At 66.2% G+C, this 20,571-nt stretch overlaps 2 protein-coding genes across 3 annotated transcripts; both read right to left on the bottom strand.

Moving 5' to 3' along the window:
* Nucleotides 1-789: 789 nt before the first annotated feature.
* On the bottom strand, nt 790-8,858 carry MAPK12 (mitogen-activated protein kinase 12). Its single transcript, XM_088837589.1, is given in 13 exon segments — nt 790-1,332; nt 3,181-3,354; nt 3,432-3,510; nt 3,581-3,660; nt 3,812-3,954; nt 3,956-4,090; nt 4,092-4,213; nt 4,720-4,767; nt 4,925-4,954; nt 5,045-5,156; nt 5,929-5,987; nt 8,230-8,359; nt 8,430-8,858. Coding segments are annotated over 13 exon segments (1,317 nt in total). The 5' UTR covers nt 8,555-8,858; the 3' UTR covers nt 790-1,252.
* A 1,525-nt stretch (nt 8,859-10,383) lies between these two features.
* Nucleotides 10,384-16,867, bottom strand: MAPK11 (mitogen-activated protein kinase 11). Of its 2 annotated transcripts, none has more exons than XM_088837592.1 (12): nt 16,680-16,867; nt 14,054-14,183; nt 13,918-13,976; nt 13,729-13,840; nt 13,628-13,657; nt 13,504-13,551; nt 13,310-13,424; nt 12,982-13,053; nt 12,667-12,746; nt 12,158-12,236; nt 11,903-12,076; nt 10,384-11,656 (listed from the first exon to the last, which is right to left on the bottom strand). In XM_088837592.1, exons 1-12 carry the CDS (start codon nt 16,865-16,867, stop codon nt 11,577-11,579), a joined length of 1,167 nt encoding a protein of 388 aa, XP_088693718.1. In that variant the 3' UTR covers nt 10,384-11,576. The 2 variants fall into 2 exon arrangements, with proteins under 2 accessions (XP_088693718.1, XP_055252358.1); XM_055396383.2 differs by lacking the exon at nt 16,680-16,867 and adding an exon at nt 16,204-16,404.
* Between the last annotated feature and the right edge of the window lie 3,704 nt (nt 16,868-20,571).

The following is a 20,571-nucleotide window of genomic DNA, read 5'->3' on the forward strand; positions in this document are numbered from 1 at the left end:
GGCGGGCCTAGGCTGAGACGGGCGGTATCCACTGTGGCAACTTGACTTGACCGTATATTCGGTTGAACCAGCTGTGGGCGAGGCCGGGAGAAGGAAGCCGGGCTAATCCCGCCCTGCGCGCTCCTGCCGAGGGAGGCAGTTGGGAGGAGCCCCAGGGTGGCCCCTGGTCCATCGGCAAGTCCTCCGCAACGGCCAGCAGAGGGCTCCGCGGGCTCGCCAGCGCCGGAAGGGTATGGCTGGGCCTGCGACAGTAAGAGGGGCACAGAAACCGCCCTCTGCTACAGCACAGGTATCTCGGCCCCCGAGAAGCCACGAGCGCCTTGCGTGACCCTGCCACCCCAAGAACCTGGCCTTAGAGGGTGCGGGGACCCCAGAGTTGACACCTGAGTTGGACCTTGACCCCCTCACCCCTGCCCTGCATCTGGCTCCAGGGTCCAAGATTAGAGGAAGGAAACAGCAACCCACTCCAGTATTTTTACCTGGAGAATGCCATGGACAGAGGAGCCTGGCGGGCTACAGTCCATGGGGTCGCAAGGAGTCAGACAGCACTGAGCACTTGACTACCCAACAACAACCCCACAAGAAGGGCGGGGCCAAGCCCTAACTTGGGGACTCCAGGCTTGAGGCTCACTGACACAGGTTGGGGGGGTCAGCTTTGTGACCTGGGAGGGAAGGATTGCCCAGGCCCAGTGGCTCAGGGTGGACAGAAACTCCCGGACCAGCCTCCGTACTCCCAACACAAACCTAAAGGTGGCGCTCCAGCCCGGGAATCAGGAAGTGAAACAGGGGGACCTACAAAACGGTTTATTTCCTGCAACCGAGGGGCCACACCATGCGGCCAATGTACACTCCAGGCTGGAGGTGGAGAAGCGTCCACGTGAACGCCCGCAGGGGACGCATCCCTGAGTCGGCATCCTGTCCTTCCTTCTCAGCACAGCTCAGAGAAGGCAGGGCCAGAGGCCAGGACCTGACCCCAAACCCCATCCCACCCCACTGGCTCTGAAGCTTCTGGTGCATCCTGGGGGCGGGGACCGCTGCTGGCAGGGTCAGAGCCCAGCCCCAGGTCAGGTGGGCATCCTGTCCAGAAAGTCCAGATGCTCCTCCAAGGTTAGGCTGAGATGGGGTTTGCGAGCAGAGGAACAGGCTTCCAAGAGAGGTTCCGTGGAGCACAGGGACTCCAGCCTCAGCCAGGGTCACAGTGGCAGACGGGATCTCCCGTCCAGGTGGAGCCCCAGCCAGGGCCCAGGAGTCTTCACAAGGCCGTCTCCTTGGAGACCTTGGCCCCCAGCTGCCGGGGAGGCTTGAAGCTGAGCACCTCTTTATATGTGACACCTGGGGCCAGAAGGACAGAGTTTCAGGAGAAGGAGCGCACCACCCATCGGACAGGTCTACAGTGCACACCAAGGATCAACACCAGCGACCAAGGCCAAGTGCTCGCCCGGACCAGTGACGAGTCCTGAGACTCCACTCGGGGGGATGGGGAAGACTCCCGGGCCCAGAGCACAGGGCACTGACTGAGGGGCTCACTGCCCCTCTAAATTACACCTGGAGCTCACTGCCAGGGCTTAGGCACCAAGGGAGCTCCTTTGCTCCACATGTGCGAGCCCACCCGTGTCCATCCACAGGGACTGTCCGCCCTGATGGGACGCCTGCAGCCCACACCCACGGCCCCTAGAGTGGCTCTGGCCCCACAGCCTGCCTCCGTGAACAGAGGACGTTGCAGGAACATAAACCAATGTGTTCACTCGAGTGGCGCTGCGCCGGGTCCCACCAGGACGTTCCAGCTTCTGAATCCAGAACATCTATGAAGCCTCAAACAAGAGTGAAATTCCCACTGACCACCTGCATCTCGGGCTTCCTCACTGGTCCCCATGTTCCCTGCACCATGCCCAGAGTGGGCGGTCCCAGTGGAGGGGACGCTGCCCCGCCTCCCCCAGCGTGCCTACACTCGCTGGGCCGGGAGAGCGCCCATCTGGGGGACCACTGGGGCTCCCAGAGCTCCGTTCAGAGGACCGTGCCTCGACAGCGTGTGGTCTGTGTGGTTGGCCCAGTGAGCGGTACGGTTGTGTTCCCACCCGTGGGGTGCCTCCCAGGCCGTCCGTCTGACCCTTATGCAGAGACGGGCCAGGCCACACAGGGAAGGTCCGTGTGGAGGAGCCCTTGCTGGAAGAATGGCCTTTCCCAGGGAGACAGGAAGTGATGAGCTTAAATTCCTGACCAGGGACTTAACCACAAACATGGTCTGTAGTAAAAGCAAAAGCTCTTACTACAGTTTGGGGCAGGAACCACAGACAGGATCCTGTGGCCCGCGGGTTTTGGTTTTCCGGTGTTTTTTTAGGAACAGAAAACGTATAAGCACAAAGCAGCACAGACAAGGGTGAAGCCCCCACTGGTGGCACTGAGGACCCAGTGACCCTAAGGAGCTCGGTGTGGGCAGCACGGCCACCCGGCTCTGCCCCCTCCTCTGTGTCTAAGACCACGCCGCTGGCCTGAGGCTTGGCTAGGACGGGGTCTCAGACAGCAGCCAGCAGACCCGCAGCTCCAGCGGCCCTAATGCTGTGTCCCCGCTCCCTCTGGGGGGCCCGAAGCCGCAGAGAGACCACATGCTAGACGAGGCCTGATCCAGCATGGGGCATCAGGGACCCGGCAGGGGGTGTCCCGGGGACCAGGCAGGTGTCCCTGAGCCCAGCCTCAGGCTGAGCAGGGGTAGGCAGCCCTCAAAGACCAGCAGGGCCCTCGGTCTAAGGGGACAGCTGACACAAAGCTTGGAGGCATAGAGCACAGGTGGGGGTGCTCAGTGGGCTGGAAGGGATGGGCCAGGGGTGCTGAGGAAGGTGGAGGGCAGACAGGCTGCCTGACGCGGACCTGACCCTCCCAGCAGGACAAGGGTGCTGTGTGGCTGTGTGGTAGGAGGGGTCCTCAAAGGGGCAAAAAGGCCAGGAGATCCAAGAAGTCCGAGTACAGGCCTGGGGAGGGGTTCCGAGGGGCTCCAGGGCAGCCCGGGCCCTGGCCTAGACGTGGATGGGCACGCTGGCCACTCCAGGCGCCGGGAGAGACCCAGTGCCTGGATCTGCCTTCTGACCTCCTGCTGCGTTCCTTGCTGAACCTGCATCCCGGGGAGGGGGGACCCGGGACCCTAAACCTGGCCACATGCACAGCTGACCCGGGGCCCCCACTCACGCTTCCACTCGTCCAGCGTGCGGTCCACGTCATCAAAGGACTCGTCGTACTTCTGGGCCTGGGGCTCGTCCTCCGTGTCGTGCAGCGACTCGAAGTAAGGGTGGGCCAGCGCCTCGGCCGCCGTCACCCGCCGCTCCGCGTCCAGCACCAGCATTTTCTCCAGGAGGCTCACGGCTGTGGGGAGGGCAGGTCAGGCCAGCGGAGGGCAGCGTCCCAGATCCCGGACCCACACCCACCCCAGCCCCACCTACCCAGGGGGCTCGCGTTGGTCAGGACGGAGGCAAAATCCTTCTTCTCCAGCTCAGGGAGGCCCTTCATGTAGTTCTTGGCCTGCGCGGGAGCAGAGTGTGAGGGGCCAGTCCCGGGCCCGTCCCCAGCCCCCACCTGGCTCCCGGCTGACCTCGTCACTTTGCAGCCTCTGCACAAACTCTGCGGGAGGCGTCCCTGTCACCTTCATGATCTCCTTTAGCTGGTCCAGGTCTTGGCTGAGGTCAGGAGTACAGATCGGACCAGAGGCGGGGCTCGCCCACCCACCTGCTCCCGGAAGGTGTCCCCCCAGCTGCAGGGTAAGCCCCCCACACCCAGCCCCAGCTGCAGGGTAAGCCCCAGCCCGGCCCTCGATGTAGGATACGGTCGTTGCCTTTGAAGAGCGTCTTCCCTGTGATCATCTCGGCCATGATGCAGCCCACGGACCAGATGTCCACTGAGACAGAAGCCCCTACGTCAGGGCTCCGCGGGCTGGGGAGGGGGGCACACACAGACTGGGGAGGGGGAGACACAGGCAGGGGTGGGGGCGGTGGAGGGGTCGTGGGTACCGGAGCCATCTGGCCAGCCACCCCCCCACCCAGCTCCGAGCCTCCCCACGGAGCCGCCACCACGGACCGCCATGGAGCAGGGCGCGGGCGGGCACCTCCTCACCCGTCTGCGTGTAGTGCATCCAGTTCAAGATGACCTCGGGCGCGCGGTACCACCGAGTCACCACGTAGCCGGTCATCTCGCTGTCTGCCTGCCGGGCCAGGCCGAAGTCCAGGATCTACGGCCAGAGCCAGAGGGGGTGGGGGGCAAAGCGGGGCGGGGAGGGGGCGGGCCGACTGTGGCCCAGAAGACCCCAAGGGGCCCGGGAACACTGGGGCCTCGGGCCAACCGTGTGGGGCTGAGGTCTCGGCAACGTGCCCCTAACCCTGCCAGCAGGGCCCCCTGTCACAGCCAGGGCCCCCAGCTGAGCGGGCTGCACCTGCCCCCCAATCCTCAGAAACAGGCCCCGGGGGGTCTCCTGCCCTGCGCTCTGCCCCTGCGGACGCCCCAGCCCTGGCCAGTGCCTCTGTGCAGACCCCCTCCACCCCGCTTCTCCTCAAGCGGGTATGGGCATGTGCCCCAGCCCACCCCACCGAGTGCCGCCCTCGGACCCCAGCCACGGCCCAGAAGGCTGGGGTCTGGTCCGTCCGCATGGGCCTGGGCCAGCCCACCTCCGGGCCCGAGAGCAGGGGCGCAGCGGGCGGACAGGCGGGTGCGGGGAGACCCCGAGCGCCCCACACACACCTTCAGCTCACAGTCCTCGTTCACAGCCAGGTTGCCGGGCTTCAGGTCCTGGGGGCAGAGGGACACTGTCAGCGCAGTGCCACCCAGCAGGGCCAAGGCCCGGCTGTGTGCAGACGGGGTGCCCCTCAGGGGTGGGACCAGCAGCTCTGGGACGGAGCCCCTTGCACCCACAGCCAGGAGAGGCGCCCCCCGGGCCAGGACTCACCCTGTGGATGACGCCAGCAGCGTGGATGTACTGTGGGGACAGAGAGCGGCCAGCGGCCGTCAGCGCACAGGGACCCGCAGCCCGGCCGGACCTCCCAGCCCCACGGCCCCCTGCCCCCACCTTCAGCCCCTTGAGCATCTGGTAGACGAGGAACTGCACTCGGTCCTCACTCAGCTTCTCGTGCTTCATGAGCTTGCCCAGGTCGGTGCCCATGAACGGCATCACCAGGTAGCTGCGGGGCACAACGCGGCGGAGACGCTCAGGGTCGCACAGGGCCCCGTCACCCGGCAGCACGCGGTCCCCGCCTCCCACGGCGCTGCCCCAGGCCCCCCCCGTGGGCCCTGCAGTGCCAGGCAAGTGAGGACTGTGCTTTGGCATTTCCAGAGGGTGACCAGGGAGACCGAGGTTCGAGGCAGGGGAGGGGGCGATAAAAAGGACAGTGGTGCCTCTGGACAGGGGCGAACACAGGGCATCTGCACTGGGGGGCAAGCTGGACAGGATGGGGAGACAGGGAGACACCCTGAGCGCTCCACCGGGACGCCAGGCCAGTGTGTGTGCGTCCTTGACTTCCGCGAGGTGGGGCGGCGAGGAGCCTGTCTCCCCTGCCCGTGCCCTGCCGGGCCCTGGGCTCCTAGCCGAGGGGAGCATGAGTCCAGGGGTAGCCACTCGGGCAGTCATGCGGCGGGCACCGCAGAACAGCACTAGGCCCCCTGCACCACTCCCCTCCCACAGGCAAAGGTCAGCAGCTCCAGTTACAGGCACAGCCTCAGGGCCAGCACGGAGCACGGGACCGCTGACAACCCTCGGGGCCAAGATTCACACCTCTGGCACTGGAGGAGGCGGCCCAGGTCCACCCCGCCGCACCATGGGGATGTGGCAGACCCCAGGCCAGACTGCAAGGCAAGGCCTGCAAGGGGCCCCCCACCAACCCCAAACCTGAAGTTGACACCCAGGAGCCATCCAAAACCAGCTCCCTACCCTGCCAGCCCCGGGCTGGCACTCACAAGTCTGTGAAGTCATCCAGCGTCTCATCGGGCGTGAACACGTCCAGCAGCCCAATCACCTGGGGAGGAGGCCAAGCACCAGGTGGGCAGGGGCTCGGGCACCCACTGCTCTCGGCAGGAGAGCCCCCTGCAGCTGCCCACGGGCCTGGCTCTGCCCACTGGCAGCTCTACCTTGCTCTGGCACACATGCCCACAGACAAAGGCTATTTCTGGATGGAGACCGCGGGCACCCTCTGGGGGAGGGGCAGCCTCAAGTCGGGGCAGCCCCCAGCCATCTAAGGAGCTCAGCCCTTGGCCCGTCCTCCCCCCCGCTTCCTGTCCCTACTGAAGACCCAGGACCAGCGTGGGGGTAGCCAGCCCCTATCAGGGACCACAGCTCTACCAGAGGGGTCCAGGCAGGTAGCGCTAGGACCAAACCCACGGCCCCACAGGCCTCTGCTTGGGGGGTGACACAGAGCACACGGGCAGTGTGGCAGCTGGCACCTGGGCCTCCAGGGACCCCGTGACGCCTGCACATCCAAGCGGCTGGAGGGACAGGTGGGTGTGTGGGCAGGGGGCAGGCCTGGCAGAGGCCACACGAATGGTGGCCGAGGCAGGAGACAGAGGGCTCGGAGCACTTGAGGAACATGGGAGAGAAGCCAGGTGGCCAAGAACCAGGCCAGGGAGCCGCCAAGGAGAAGCCGAGGAAACCGAGCGGGCCCGCGACATCAGGTGAGGGCTGCCCTGATCCTAGGAGCCGCTGCAGGGGGTTGGGCAGGCGTGCTGCTGCGTGCGGGGACACAGTGGACACGAGGCGGAGGGGCGGCTCAGTGACCACCGCAGCCTCCACGGCCAGACACGGGTGAGGGAGGAGGGGACACCCAGAGAGGGGCCAGAGGCAGGAGGAGCATCAGGAGGCGGTCTCAGCAAGGATCCCGGAGGCTCAGGGGAGGCGTGTTGGGTTGATGGAAACTTCCGGGCCTCTGCCTTGCACAGAGAGGCCGGTACTGGGGGTGAGGGGCTGGGGTGAAGGGGCGGAGGTGGGCACAGAACGGGCAGCACTGGGGCCTCAGCCTCTCGGAGGCCGTCTCTTCTCAGGGACACGGGGTCATGAAAGGCAGAGCCTCCCAGCTAAGGGGGCAGCTGCTGTGGGTCAGGAGGTCTGAGAGAAGGCAGAGAGCAGCGGCAGTGGGGAGGCCTGAGCAAGGACAGGGCCGGGAGGCCATGGAGCAGGAGCCTAGGGAGCGCGCGGACAGGCCAGGGCGAGGGGGGAACACGGACTGGGAGGGAGGGGACCGCAGGAAGGCTCTGGCAGAGGGGTCGGTCCTCATGGGGACGAGTCCCGCATGTGAGCAGGTGTGGCCTGCAGATAGCAAAGCCGGCGCTTGGCGGGTGTTCACCACGAAGGGGATTCCCCCTGGGAATGAGAGGGCAGGTCCTACCCCGAGGTGCTGAGTGGGTGGGCCCTGGAGCTGAGGGGCGTTTCCTGGTGGACATGGGGACCAGGAGGTGCCAGCCCACCATGACTGGCCAGGGTCTGAGCACCCAGATCACCCTCAGACTGGGCAGGAGTGGCTTGCGGGCGGGGAAGCAGGCAGTCTTCAGGGTCACAGGAGGAACTGCTTGGAGGAAGCAGGGAAGGGCCCTCTGCAGCCGGCACTGTGAAGGGGGAGGCTTGGGGCAGCCTCGTGGGATCTCCAGCAGGCAGGCCTGGAGACAGAGGAGATCCCTCCCTGGTGGTGGCCGGCCCTTCCTCACATTGTGGGGGTGGGCATCACAGGAAGGGTCTGCATGCCCGCTGGTGCCCAGCATTCTCCACACTAAACCCCTTCACCATCAGAGACCCAGGGCCTCTGAGGGCTCTGACAACTCCGATTCTTCCGTGTTCCCAGCTGCCGCAGTCCCAGGGCTGGGGTTCAGGAGGCAGATTGGAGTCAGGAGAGGGGCTGGAGGAGCAGGGAGAGGGCAGCCGGCCAGCGCGGGGCGGGGCGGGGGGGTGGTACCCATCCAGGAAAACCCCTCCTCCCCCCTGAGGTCCCCGAGCCTCAAGGCAAGGTTTGGAGAGAGTAGGGCAGGAGTCCCCGCGGCCTGGGCCAGCGGCGAGCAGGCCCCGAAGAGCCAGAGGCACCCGCGGGACTGACCCAGGCAGAGCGGACGAGACCTGGGGAAGCCGCCGTCGCGATCCGAGCGCTCGGGACACGGCCCGACCCACGGCCTCCGCCCCGCCACCCCGAGGAGCAGCCCAGGGCCTCCAGGGCGGGCTCTGGGGCCGGCGCGGGGTGAGCGGAGCGCGCGGCCGCGGGTCCCGGCGGCGCGACTCACGTTCTCGTGACGCATGTGCTTCAGCAGGCGCAGCTCGCGGTAGGCGCGCTTGGCGAACAGCTCGGACTGAAAGGGCCGGTACAACTTCTTGATGGCCACCTTGGCGCCCGTGCGGCTGTCCAGCGCCGAGCTGCGGGGCGCACAGCTCAGCGAGGGGCCGGGACACCCCACCGCGGCCGCCCCGCCCGGCCTGCGCTCACCACACGGCGCCGTAGGCGCCCGAGCCCACGGGCTGCAGATCCTGGTACACGACGCGCACCTCCCAGGCCGTCTTGGTCACCTCCTGGCGATAAAAGCCCTTGCGGGCGGGCGACGGAGAGCTCATGGCTGGCCGACACCGCGCCTCGAGGGCCGGGGACCCGGAATCCACAGGGGGGACCCGGCGCGCACCCCAGGCCGCCGCTGCCGCCGCCGCCGCCGCCGGGGACCCCGGCTCCCGGCTGTCCCGTCCGGAGCTCCGACCCCGGCCCCCGCCTGGGCCGCGCGCGGCCCCTCCCCGGCGGGATGACCAACCGGCCCGGGGCCCGGGCGCACGTGACGCCCCCGCCCCCCCGCGCCGCTGCCCTGCGGCCCCTCCGGAAACCTGAGGCGGCGCCGCCCGGGAGGCCGGAGGCGGGGGAGGGGAGCGCCGCCGCGCAGGGCATCCCCGGGCCGGAGCCGACGCAGCGCCCCGACCGGCCTGCCTCCGCGCTCCGCCCTCGGGCCGGACTCCCGGGCCCAGCGCACCGTGTCTCTGCGAGAAGCCCTTGGGGCTCCTGTCTGCTCCTTCCCGCCTTGCCCCCTGGCGCTGGCCCATCCTGGCCACCTGAGCTTGTCAGCTTCTACTGCCAGCCCCAAATCACTGTCCAGCAGTCCGGCCAACTTCCTCCCCACCCCCCACAGAGAACTCCCAACCTGAGGCACCTGACCTGAGCACTGTAGCGCCAACTGCCCACCCCAGGATGCCCCTTCACCCTGCACTGACCACCGCCCACCCCCAGCTCCATTCCCGCCTGTCTTGCCTCTATCCCCCTTTCCCTGTGAAGAAGCTGATTCCCTCTCCCAAACTCAGGGTGCCTACCATGCTGGAGCAGAGAGGGTGGTCCTGCAGGCCCCCCACCTGGGTGGGGAGACTGCCCAGAGATATGCAAGCTGCCCTGCGGGTCCCGCCCCTGTCCAGCCCAGGCCCTCAGGTTTACTCTTCAAAACACAGCCAGAGCTGCTCACTCTCCCCAGGAAGGTACATCCGACCCACAAGGTGAAGGGGTGCCCACTTACCTTTAGATGGGGGGCATTATCATTTCATGCGTCAGAGCCCCCTCCATTCCCTCCCCCAGCCCAGTGACCCAGGCCTGAGACACAGCTGGGTAACAAGATCCCCGGGGGCCCCGGCCACCTTCCGCACCCTGCGCCACGGATCAGCAACCCTGCAGCTCGCCGGCCCAAGCAGCTTTACACCTGCTCCACTGTGGCAAGCCGGCACTCGGGAGCTTCAGGTTGGTCCGTGGCCGCAGCCTGGGGTCCCTGGAGCCACAGTCACCTTTGCCCATGCCTCTCATGCCCTGTGGTACCCCACCTGCCTCCTCCAGGAAGCCCCCAGCTGTCCCCCTTACTCCCTGCATTGAGGTGCGGGGCCCCAGAAGGGTTCTGCTGCTCCCACCCCGCCCCACCCCACAGGACTCGGCCCAGCCTGGTTGCCGGGGGTCCTCCGGGACCTGAGGCCAAGCAGCCACGCTGACCAGGCCTCTCTGCAGGCCCAGCTCCCAGATGACCCCCACAGCCCTCCCAAGGCCTGGGGCAAAGGCACGGACTGTCCCCAGACTAGGGACACACTGCCTGCTCCCCAGTGGGGCCTGGACCTCCCCAGCTTGAGCTGCAGGGAGCAGCAGGGGCTGGTCGCTCAGTGGGCAGCCCTCCTTGACCTGGAAAGAAAGGAAACCTCCCTGGCCCTGGGGAAGGCAGGCCTTTGTTCCCGCACCCTGCAAGCTCCCTGACCAGAGTGAGGGGCAGGTCTGGGTCTGGACCAGACGCTGCCCAGTGAACCTCTGAGGGCAGCGGGTTGATTCTGGGTGGACATCCTGCTCTGTCCACCTCAGATCCCGCTGGCCCTCAGGGACCGGCGGGACACGGCCCTGCTCTACAGGAAGTAGGGGCAGCAGGAACTGGAGCCTGAGACACAAGCCAAGCTGGGGGCAGGACCCCCTTTATTGCAAAATGCCCGTGCAGGCACTTGACACTCAGACCCCCCTGGTCCTGCAGGGTGAGAGGTCACCACCTGGCAGAGAAGACCCTGACGGCGGGCCCACACCCCCAACACACCTGGAGGAGGGGCCTGTCCTGGAGGCCGCTGGGTCCCCTCCGCTCTGGAAGGACAGAGGACAAGGGTGGGCCCACGGACGAGGGCACTCCAGGTCCCGGCAGCAGGACCCGAGGGCGCACAGAGGTTTCTCCATTCGGGGCCAGGATCCACGCCCACACTGATGGGTGCCTCCTCGAGGCAGGAGCCCCCTAAGCCTGCCAGCCCCGCAGCGGGCCCAGGGCCCTCTGCCTCAGGAACCTGCTGCAGCTCCCACGTCCAAGGGGAGAGGGGATTTGCTCACAGGGGTGCCCGTGGCCACCTGAGCCCCTTGCACGCCGCCCAGCAGGCTCTTAGCAAAGCCTCGTGCCCCACCCACCTCGAGGACTGAAGGCAGGAGAGGCAACGGTACAGTCATCCCCACTTGGGCCGGCGGCTGGTCACACCGCGGCTCTCAGGGGCACTCAGACACACACCTGAGTTTGCTCTGACATGTGGTTTCCAGGACACAAACACTGCGTACAGCACGGGCGGACACATGGCTCCAGGCAGCCGCCCCACTCCACCGCCCCCACGGAAGACCCTTTGAGCCTCAGCACTTTTGAAGGGAACCCCTCACTTCCAGGCCAAGCAGCTCTGACCATCAAGACTCTTCTTTTGTCTCAGGGAGGCTCCAGCCCCAACGTACCTACCCGCAGCCCCCCAGAGCCAGCCCTCTGGGATCCGGGTCTGGGAACACACACACTGCCCAGGGAGAGCTCTTCGAACACCCAGGTCCCCCCAGGGAGGCCCTAAAGGGGACCTCGGGAGGGGCAGGAGAACAAGGTCGTGCAGGACGCTCTGCCTGGGCCCCTAGGCCCGCAGATCACGCCCATGCCGGCGTCCACACGCGTGCAGATTCCCCAGAAGGCGCAGCGTGAGGACGGCGGTCCCAGGCCAGGGCTGAGTGCCACTGGCTGTGGTGGTGTCAAGGCAGGCACCCCGCATGGGGGCCTGGCAGGCCAGGGCTGACGGCAGGTGGGCTCAGGCCCCTGCTCGAGTCCCAGCGGAGCAGCTGGCAGGCGGTATTCGATCACTGCTCAACGTCCAGGCTGCCCAGCGGCTGCGGGGGCTCTGGGGGCTTGAAGCTGAGAACTTCCTGGTAGGTGAGCTCTGTGCGGGGAGGGGAAAGTGTGCACTCAGGCCCCCAGCAGTCCAGGCCCCCCACCCTCGAGGAGCAGCCTCTCTTCCTGGGCCTACCCTGTGTGGCCCCCAGGTTTCTGGTGGACTCACTCAAGCCCAGCTGATCCCGCCCACCCCGGTGTTGAGGGTAGATGTCCCCCCACCCAGACCCTCTTGGAGGGCTGGCAGCCCCCTGCTGAGAACGGCCAGGGCCAGCCTCGGGGGACGCAGCCCCACCCTTCCACTCCTCCACCGTGCGCTCCTTGGCCTCCACGCTCTCGTCGTAGGGCTCTGCCTCGGGCTCGTCCTCCGGGTCGTGGTACTGGCTAAAGTAGGCATGGGCCAGGGCCTCGGCTGCGCTGACCCTCTGGTCACTGTCCAGCACTAGCATCCTGCCCAGGAGGTCCACAGCTGCAGGGGCGGGGGTGCCAGGTCAGCTCCACCCCCGGGGCTGAGCATGGAGCCCCACCCTGGCCCCGGGCCCATCCTCACCCAGGGGGTTGGCTCCGTGGAAGATGCTCCTGAGGTCCTTCTGGGGCATGGGGGGCAGGGACTGGATGTAGGTCCGGGCCTAGGTACCCACGGAAGGGTCTGAGGGGCTGTTCAGGGCCTCCCCGCTCCCGGCCCTAAGCCAGGCAGGGGCTCGATGGGAGAGGCCCCAGCTTTTCTCTCCAACAGGCCTGGCCAAGGCCATGCGTGGAACAAAGACCCCCACCTCGGGTCTGGGGGCCCCAGCGCTTTGCCTGGCCCTACAGGCCGGCAGGCCCAGGGGTGGTGCCCCTCCACGGCCCGTGGCCAGGACGCTGCAGGTGCCCAGGCTTCACCCGCCCTGTCCCTCACGCCAGGAGTGTCTCCCCAGGTCAGCCGTTTCTCCCTGAATGGGGCCATGCCCGGCTTGGGGTCTGTTCCACTGTGACCCCTGCTTCCCCCATGGGGCCCCATCTAGTCCCACAGCCCCCCTTCCACCAGGTCAACAGAGGGGCTGGTGACCAACGACTCACATGTTCCGAGGATATCTTTGCTAGAACCTCGGGGCTGGGTGTGCCCACCACCTCCACGATACGCTTCAGCTGGTCGATGTCTGCCGGCTCAGGAAAGGTCCGAAGCCGGGCATGGACTCTCCTGGGATCCCAGACCCCAGACCTTGGGTCACTGCCCAGACCCTGCTCTCCTGCCGCTGGGGACAGTGAGCCCAAGGTGGAATGGTGTGGGGCAGAGGAGGCAAGACCAGCCAGAAAGGGCCAGAGCCCACCTCCTTCAACCCCCACCCTGTAATAGGAGGCCCAAACCTGCTCCCCAACCTGAACCAAGGATACAGTCACTTCCGGGGAAGAGAGCCTTTCCCTGGAGCAGCTCAGCCATGATGCAGCCCACGGACCAGATGTCCACTGAAGGAGAAGGCGTCGCCATCAGTCTGCCCACCCAAGTCCCACCCCAGAGAGCTGGGGGCTGGACCCTCAGCCCTGCGGTCATATCCAGGCCCCTTCCTGACAGCACCCTGGGCAGGGCAAGGGTCAGCCCAGGACCCGCGGTGCCCTGCCTTTCTGAAGGTCTGGTCTTGAGCATCTGGCCTGTCCCAAAGGGCCCTGGCTCCCGGGTCCCGCCCAGCCCCCCGCAGGCCGCGCCCTGTGGGGCTGCCGTCACCTGTCTGGTTGTAATGCATCCAGTTCAGCATGATCTCAGGGGCCCTGTACCATCGCGTGGCCACGTAGCCAGTCATTTCCTCATCTGCCTGGCGCGCCAGCCCGAAGTCCAGGATCTAAAGCGACCCCCGGCTTCAGCCCCGCGGGTCTCCACCTCCTCGTAGCCGCCTCCCAGCCCCGGCCCCGGCCGCTCACCCGCAGCTCGCAGTCCTCATTCACGGCCACATTGCTGGGCTTCAGGTCCTGCGGGGCGGGCAGGCGCGGTGAGAGGCCGGCCGCGTCCCAGGTGCAGAACCCCCGCCACGCACACCGCACCTACCCGGTGGATGATCCCGGCCGAGTGGATGTACTGTGAGGGGGAGACGGCGGGGTGTCAGGCGTTGGACCCCGCGCCCCTACCCGCGCCCGCTCCGCTCCCACCTTTAGCCCGCGCAGCAGCTGGTACACGAGGAACTGGACGTGCTCGTCGCTCAGCGCCTGGCACTTGACGATGTTGTTCAGGTCGGCGCCCATCAGCGTGGTCACCAGGTACCTGGGTGCGGCCGGGAATGAGCCCCGCGCCCCTGTGCCCCCGCCGCGCTGCCCCGTGCCCGCGCCGCTGCTGCTCACACTTCGCTGAAGTCCTCGAGGGAGGTGGCCGGCGTGAACACGTCCAGCAGCCCGATGACCTGGGGGGCGGGGAGTCAGAGCTCCGCAGCCGAGTGCGGCCCGAGCGGGCCCCGCCCCTCCCGCCCGCCCCGCTCACGTTCTCGTGCTTCAGGTGTTGGAGCAGCCGCAGCTCCCGGTAGGTCCTCCGCGCGTGGATCAGAGACTGGAAGGGCCGCGACAGCTTCTTCACCGCCACCCTCTGGCGCAGCCGCGTGTCGTAGGCCGAGCTGCAAGGCCGCGCGTGAGGCCCCACCTTGGTCACTGGCCAGAAGGCCACCGGCTTGGGCATTGGACCCCACTCGCTCCCAGGCTCTCCCCTCCCTCCTGCAGTTTCCTTTTTAAAAAATATTTACTTGCTTGGCTGTGCCAGGTCCTAACTGAGGCAGGTGGGGTCTAGTCGCCTGACCAGGGATTGAACTCTGGCCTCCCCCTCCTGGGGTCTTGCTCCTTCCGCCAGAGGCAGGTCCCCTCCCACTGAACCCCTGACTTCCGGCCTCATGAGCCCACCTGAATTTCTTCTGACTCCTGCCCCGACTCAGGGTGGAAATACCACCCCAGGGAAACAGCCAGAAGTGTGTTCCCAGAGTAGACGTTCCTCCAGCTCCCCGTGGGCCAGGGTGTCTGGGAGTGTCTGAGGGATCCCAAAGCCACCTCCAAAGCCCCGGAATGTTCAATACGTGGAGGAGAACCTGACCAAAGATGTGTGTGGCATCCCTATCTTTTGACAGTGAGAAACTAGACAGTAGAAAATGTCCAGCAGAGGGTGGTGTCTGGACCCCCAGAGCGTTTCCCCTCCTGCAGCACCACTCCCTGGAGGTCCAGACCTGTAGCCTCCATGCCCAGCTGCTCAGTGTACCCTCTGACTGAGCCAAGCCCTCCACCCTCCTGCTCCACCACTGTCTCCAGGATCCGGCTTCCTTCCAGCGTACTGTCTGTGTGGCTACCCCACCCCTCCACGCCCACGCAGGGAGCCTCCTGCAGCAGGTGGGATGCTCTTGGGAGATGGTGGAGGAAAGCTGCTCTGGGGTGGGAGTCAGGGGGAGTTGCCCCTCACAGGGGAGGGGAGCAGACCCTTTTCTGTCTGCAGGGTCAGCAAAGGACTGTGGGGATTGGCACCAGGCCATCAACTTCATCCTAGGAGGGAGGGAGCCCAGGAGTGACACCTGCCTGGGGGCCCACTTCCAGCCAGGGCTCTGTCAGCCCCCCCAGGGGCCACATACAGGTTGGCCCACACCCTCTCCTGCCCCTGAGGCCTTAGGGGGAAACCAGGGCCTGCTGGCTGGGGCGGCTGGAGTGGCCTGGGGTTCCCGATGGCTAGCCAGTGACAGCATGAGGCCCGAGGCCCAGGGGACCCCAAACTCCTGCTCCAGGCTCCAGCGCTGGGCCCTGGGAGGGATCTGAGGAGTCCCACTGTGAACCTTCTGCCATGTCCTAGAGCAACAACTCTCCCCCAGGGGCCTGCCTGCCCACACCCATGGCCCCACAGACACCTGGCACCTCACCGGTTCTGGACTGGGGGGGCACCCTTCAACGTCCACACCCACAACTGGCCTCACTGTCAACACTGAAACCCCAAGGATGGTCTGCAAGCCCCGCCCAGCCCCACCAAGTCCAGAGGCCTCCGCAGGCCCCACCCTCCTTCCTGTCTGGGCCCCAGGGTCTCCGTGCAGTGTGCGCTCTCTGGGTTGGGGCAAATATGGGGAGGGGTGTAGACCCCTAAAGACTGTGGGGGATGGTAGGCTTCTCTGATCAGGCCTGAGCCCCATTCGGAGTCTGAGACCCCTTGGAAAACGGGGGAGGGGACCGGGCCCACGGAGGAGCTGGAGGTCATTCTCAGGCAGGGGTCTTGGCGCCCCACCCCCAAGAAAGGCTCTTCTTTTTCAAGCAAAACTACCCACCCTGAGGCGGGGCTATCTACCGGAGCCCAGGGCTGCCTGACCCTTGACCGGGGAACCCCAGATGCGTGCTCAGACATCCAGGGCCACGGAGACCGGCCCTTTCGCCAGCTGTGACGCCGCAGATTCAGACCCGGAGGAGGACGCTCCGGGCTGGAGGGGCAGAAGGACGCCCCTTCCCCGGCCAGGGAGAGGCTCCGGGAGGGAGGTTTCCCTCGCGCCCCCACCCCGCCTTCACTCCTGGGATCCGCGTAAGGCCCGGGGGCGGAGGCAGAGCGAGCCCCTCCCCGCGACGGAACCCCGCACGGGGGGAGGGGCGCGCGCGGAGACCCCCGCCCCTGCCCGCCCCTACCAGACTGAGCCGTAGGCGCCCGAGCCCACCGGGCGCAGCCCCTGCAGCCGCTGCGGCACCTCCCACATCGTCTTGTTCAGCTCCTGCCGGTAGAAGCCGGCGCGCGGGCCCGACATGTCCGGAGCGGCCGCAGCTCGGCGCGCGCCGCGCCCCGCGCCCCGCGGAGCCCCAGCCGGCGGCGGGAGGCGGGGCGGGGCGGGGCCGGGGAGGGGGTTCCCGCAGACCGACTCGCTGCTTCCAGCTGGCCCGGGGCGGCGGCCGGGCGGAAAGCGGCCTTCCCGGCGGGGAAGGGAGGGGTACGGCCGTGGAACGGCTCCTGGCTCCTCCTGCGGCCTCCTCCCGGGGACCGCGCGCCTCCCCGAAGCGCGCCGCGTCTGTCCTCGGCGCGGCACCGCCCGAGCCGAGCCGCCGCCACCTCCCGGGATCGGCTCCCCGCACCCTCCGGTGCCCGCACCCAGGGCGCCACCCCTGCCCACCTGCCTTCGCCCGCACTCCGCCACCCGCCTGCTTTGGGTCCTGCGTCTCCCCGCTCCAGCCTGTTCAGGGGCGGGCACCCCTCCTCTCCCGGCTCCTCATCCGGGCCCTGCACCCCTCCCCTCCCCCAGCGAGCTCCCCCTGGAATGAAGGTAGAATCCTCTAAATCAAAGAAGCCAGGGCGAACCATGGGAGATATATATATATATATATATTTATATTCATATACATATTTATCAAAATAGAAACCCCCCCTAATAAAAGCTAGGTATTTGGTTGGGTAGGGTCCCCTCCGCGTGGGCCAATGGTGGCGCCTTGGATCCTGGGTCGGCCTCGCTTCCCTTCCCGTTTGGCTTTCCGGCCTTGGCCCAGATTCCCCGGCCTGATGAGGCCTCCTGCAGCGGCGGATCCAGGGCCGGGCCTAGCCGCACCCTGGGGGAAGCGCAACTGCCGGGCTGTCCCGGAGACCCGCCCTCAGGACCAGGGACAGCGGTGGCGCCGGGGGATGGGAGGGCTGGACTCAGGAAACTCTCCCCACCTGGGCCCTCTTTGGGGCCTGGTACCCGTCCTCCTGCTGAAGTAGCCCCCTCAGTTGTGACCTCTTCCAGGAAGCCCACTCTGACTTTCCCAGGTACTGAGGGGTCTCGGGCTGCGAACTCCACCCCGCCCAGGGCATTTCCTCTCTGCCCTTGGAAGGTGCAGTTTGCACCGGCTGCTGTCACTGCAGGGGCTGGGCCTGTTTCAGCATCTGTCTGGAGCTCTGGGTGGGAGCGGCTGCTTCTGTTTGAAGTGACCAGAGTTGGGATAGAGCATCTCTGGGGAGTCAGCCCCCTGATTTGAACCCTGGGGAAGCGGGGGGCGGGGGTGCGTCACTTGGCTGTCCCTCCCAAGAGAGTGCGACCTCAGGCTGGGTGCCCAACCTTCCCGTTTTTTGAAACAAACAAAAATCTGAGTTTTTGTGTGAAACCTGATATTCAAATATTGATAACCAAATTAAAACATGTCAACGCAGTCCCAGGAGAAGGCAATGGCAAGCCACTCCAGTACTCTTGCCTAGAAAATCCCATGGATGGAGGAGCCTGGTAGGCTGCAGTCCGTGGGGTCGCTAAGGGTCGGACACGACTGAGCGACTTCACTTTCACTTTCACACATTGGAGAAGGAAATGGCAACCCACTCCAGTGTTCTTGCCTGCAGAATCCCAGGGACGGGGGAGCCTGGTGGGCTTCTGTCTGTGGGGCCACACAGAGTCGGACACGACTGAAGTGATGCAGCAGCAGCAGCAACGCAGTCCCAGGCAAACAGACAGCTGTGCCTGGCGAATCCGGGTCCTGCAGGGGGCCCAAAAGAAAGAAGGGCGCCGGGTCCCACTCCCAGCGCACGGGCCTCAGCTCCCTCTCTGGGTGCCGGGATGCGGTGAAGATGCTGGTGTCCCCTCCCCCAGCCTGCGGCCCTACCCCCGCTTCCTCGGGGCCCCGCGATGGGGACAGCTTTCCCGGCCGGGCGAAGTGACTGAGGTTTTGTGCGGAGTTAATGGAGCTTCAGCTAAAGCGAGGAGGGAGGGGAGCGGCGGGCCGTGGGAACCGGCCGCGCGCCGCAGGGAGGGGCGGCCTTTGTCTGCGCCGAGGCCGCGTGGGGCGGGCCGCGTTCCCATGGCGACCGGGTGGAGCGGGCGCCGGGTCCTCTCTCCTCCAAGGGGGCCAAGAGGTCTGTCGACTAAGGAAGCCCCGCCCCGCCTTCTCCCGTGGCCCTCTTTCCCCCGGAATCCCAGAAGTGAGTGGGGATTCAGTCCTCCGACAGGATCCGCATTTTTTCCCCCTCACTGTGCTGTGCTTTCAGGGTCGTCCTGGCCGGTCTGGAGCCCGGAGCAGGGCTGGCATGGATCAAGGGCAGACAGGATCGGCAGGCACTGCCGGTGTGAGGAGGGCGCGGTGGGACTGGCACAGAGGAGCCCCCGTGAGCCCTGGGCCGCCGGCACCACCCCTGGCCTCTTTCCACTCCCTCCTGTGATCACAGGGAGGGGGGCCATACCAAGATCCCAAATGCCATGTCCACTGTCTCCTCGCCATACGTCCAGACCACCCTCTCCTCAGCCCCACGCTGGTCTTCTGAAGGGAAGAAACCTTTAGGGAGGTCAGACGAACTTCCTAAAATGCTATCTGGCCCTGTCACAGGGGCCCCGTGACTTAGAGGATGTCTCATGCTCTTAACAATCAAGCAGGGTGTGGTCCTGGGCTGGCTGTTTTCTGCAGCTTGGAAGGAAAAGCCTTCGAGGTTGCTGGTCTCCCCTCCGTCTTCGCCTCTCCTGGCTCCCACTGCATTGGGAGGAAAACGGGAAGTGCAGAGTGACGGAAGGCTGCGTCAGCCCTCGGTTTGTCAGTCTCCTGGCCCCTCCAGGCTGGCCAGCCCACCCCCATGCGCCCAGCATCCACACCCGGTTTCTCCGCTGGCCCCGTGGAAGGGCGGCCCCTGGATCCATTCACACGCCTGCCCTACACAGGGGAGGGCACCTCCTGTTGGACCTGCAGCAGAAGGCAGTCTAACCCACTCTCCCCGTTTCATGCCCAGCTACCAGTCGGGAGGGGGCAGAAGTGCCTGCAGGGGTCCAGTCTAGGAGCCAGGCCTCCAGGCCCCTGCTCCCTCTGGCCTCCCCCACCCTCAGGTTAGCACTCCCAGCTTATGTCCCCCTGCTCCACTTTAGCAGTGTCTTGTTCCAATTTCCTGATCGGCTGGATCTTGGGCCCTGACCATAGTGCAGTGTCGTGTCAGTGGTCCTTGGGGTGGGGGTGCCAATTGTGTGCCTTCCACATGGGAGATACCCACTCTTGTTTCATGTGGCTTGAAATTGGCTGCCTGTCCAGAAAGGGCTCATGATCAAAAACCTAACCCGCTGAGACCTCTCAACCGCACTGGTGTACACCAGGTGGAGACACAGGCTGGGGGGGCCTGCCCGTAGCCTCCAGCTCCCAAGAATAAGGCCGCACGTACTGGGAAGCAGGTCAGACAGACGGAACCCAAAGACACGTGAGCCCCTGAATGGAGCCGGATCTGAAGCTGGGCCCTTCACTCGCTTTTATGAAGCCACTAAACCCCTTTTCTGCCGGAGTTGGTATTCTTGGACCACACGGGCTCCCCCAGGGAAGACCCTTTCTGCTCCCTTTACTGCCGTGTAGCTAGAGCCCAGGACAACGTGCTGAACGAACACGTGAGGGCCCCGACACACTGATGCTGCATGTGTGCGTGTGCATGCCTGTGTGCTCACGGCATGTGTGCTTGATGGCCGCAAGCTGGTACACCTCCTGGTTCCTATGATGTGTGCAACGTGCGACTCGGGGCAAGCCCCTTCCCCCAGGGCGGCCTCTGGGGCAGCCCCCCTCCCTGCACTAACAAAGGGGCCTCATGCTCTTGCGTACACAGCCCTTGAGCTCTGGGTATGTCCTGAGTCATCTGGTCTGGTCTAGGGGACCCAGGAGGTTGGCCAACCCTAAAGGACCAACAGCCTTGAGCAGCAGGACACAGAGCCTCTCTCCAGGAACTACCGTGTCCATCCGCGTGTACGCAGGAGGAACGTGTGCTGGTTGGACCACACTGTGGGGCAAGCAGGAAACAGCTCCCCGCCGCTCGTGCCACGCCCGCCCCTACCACCAGAGGGCGCACGAGGCAGCCCCTCCCCCACTGGGGGGACGTCTCCGTGCTTCTCAGGTTCTCTGGGACTAGCTCCTCTCCGCAGCACAGAGCTCACCGCCCAGGTCTGACCAGCATCCTGTCCGGCTGGGGCCGCAGGGAGGACGGGGACCGAGGCCCCACAGGTACAGCAGGAGGCGGGCTTCTGGGGCCACGGAGCGCATGGGAAGCAAGGCCACCGGCAGAGCCTGGGGGCAGGGCGGCTGTGCGGG

Source organism: Moschus berezovskii, chromosome 6, assembly GCF_049115385.1.
Source record: "Moschus berezovskii isolate FMDL1 chromosome 6, NW_MosBer_1.0, whole genome shotgun sequence".
Lineage (NCBI taxonomy): Eukaryota > Metazoa > Chordata > Mammalia > Artiodactyla > Moschidae > Moschus > Moschus berezovskii.

Excerpts from the sequence above, each read along its gene's own strand:
- MAPK11 (XM_088837592.1), bottom strand. The coding sequence starts at position 16,867 with ATGGTTCGCCCTGGCTTCTTTGATTTAGAGGATTCTACCTTCATTCCA. Across the intron at positions 14,184-16,679 it reads CGGAGTGCGGGCGAAGGCAG|CTCGGCCTACGACACGCGGC; the intron begins GTGGGCAGGGGT and ends GCGGCCTTGCAG. Across the intron at positions 13,977-14,053 it reads AACACCTGAAGCACGAGAAC|GTCATCGGGCTGCTGGACGT; the intron begins GTGAGCGGGGCG and ends CCCGCCCCCCAG.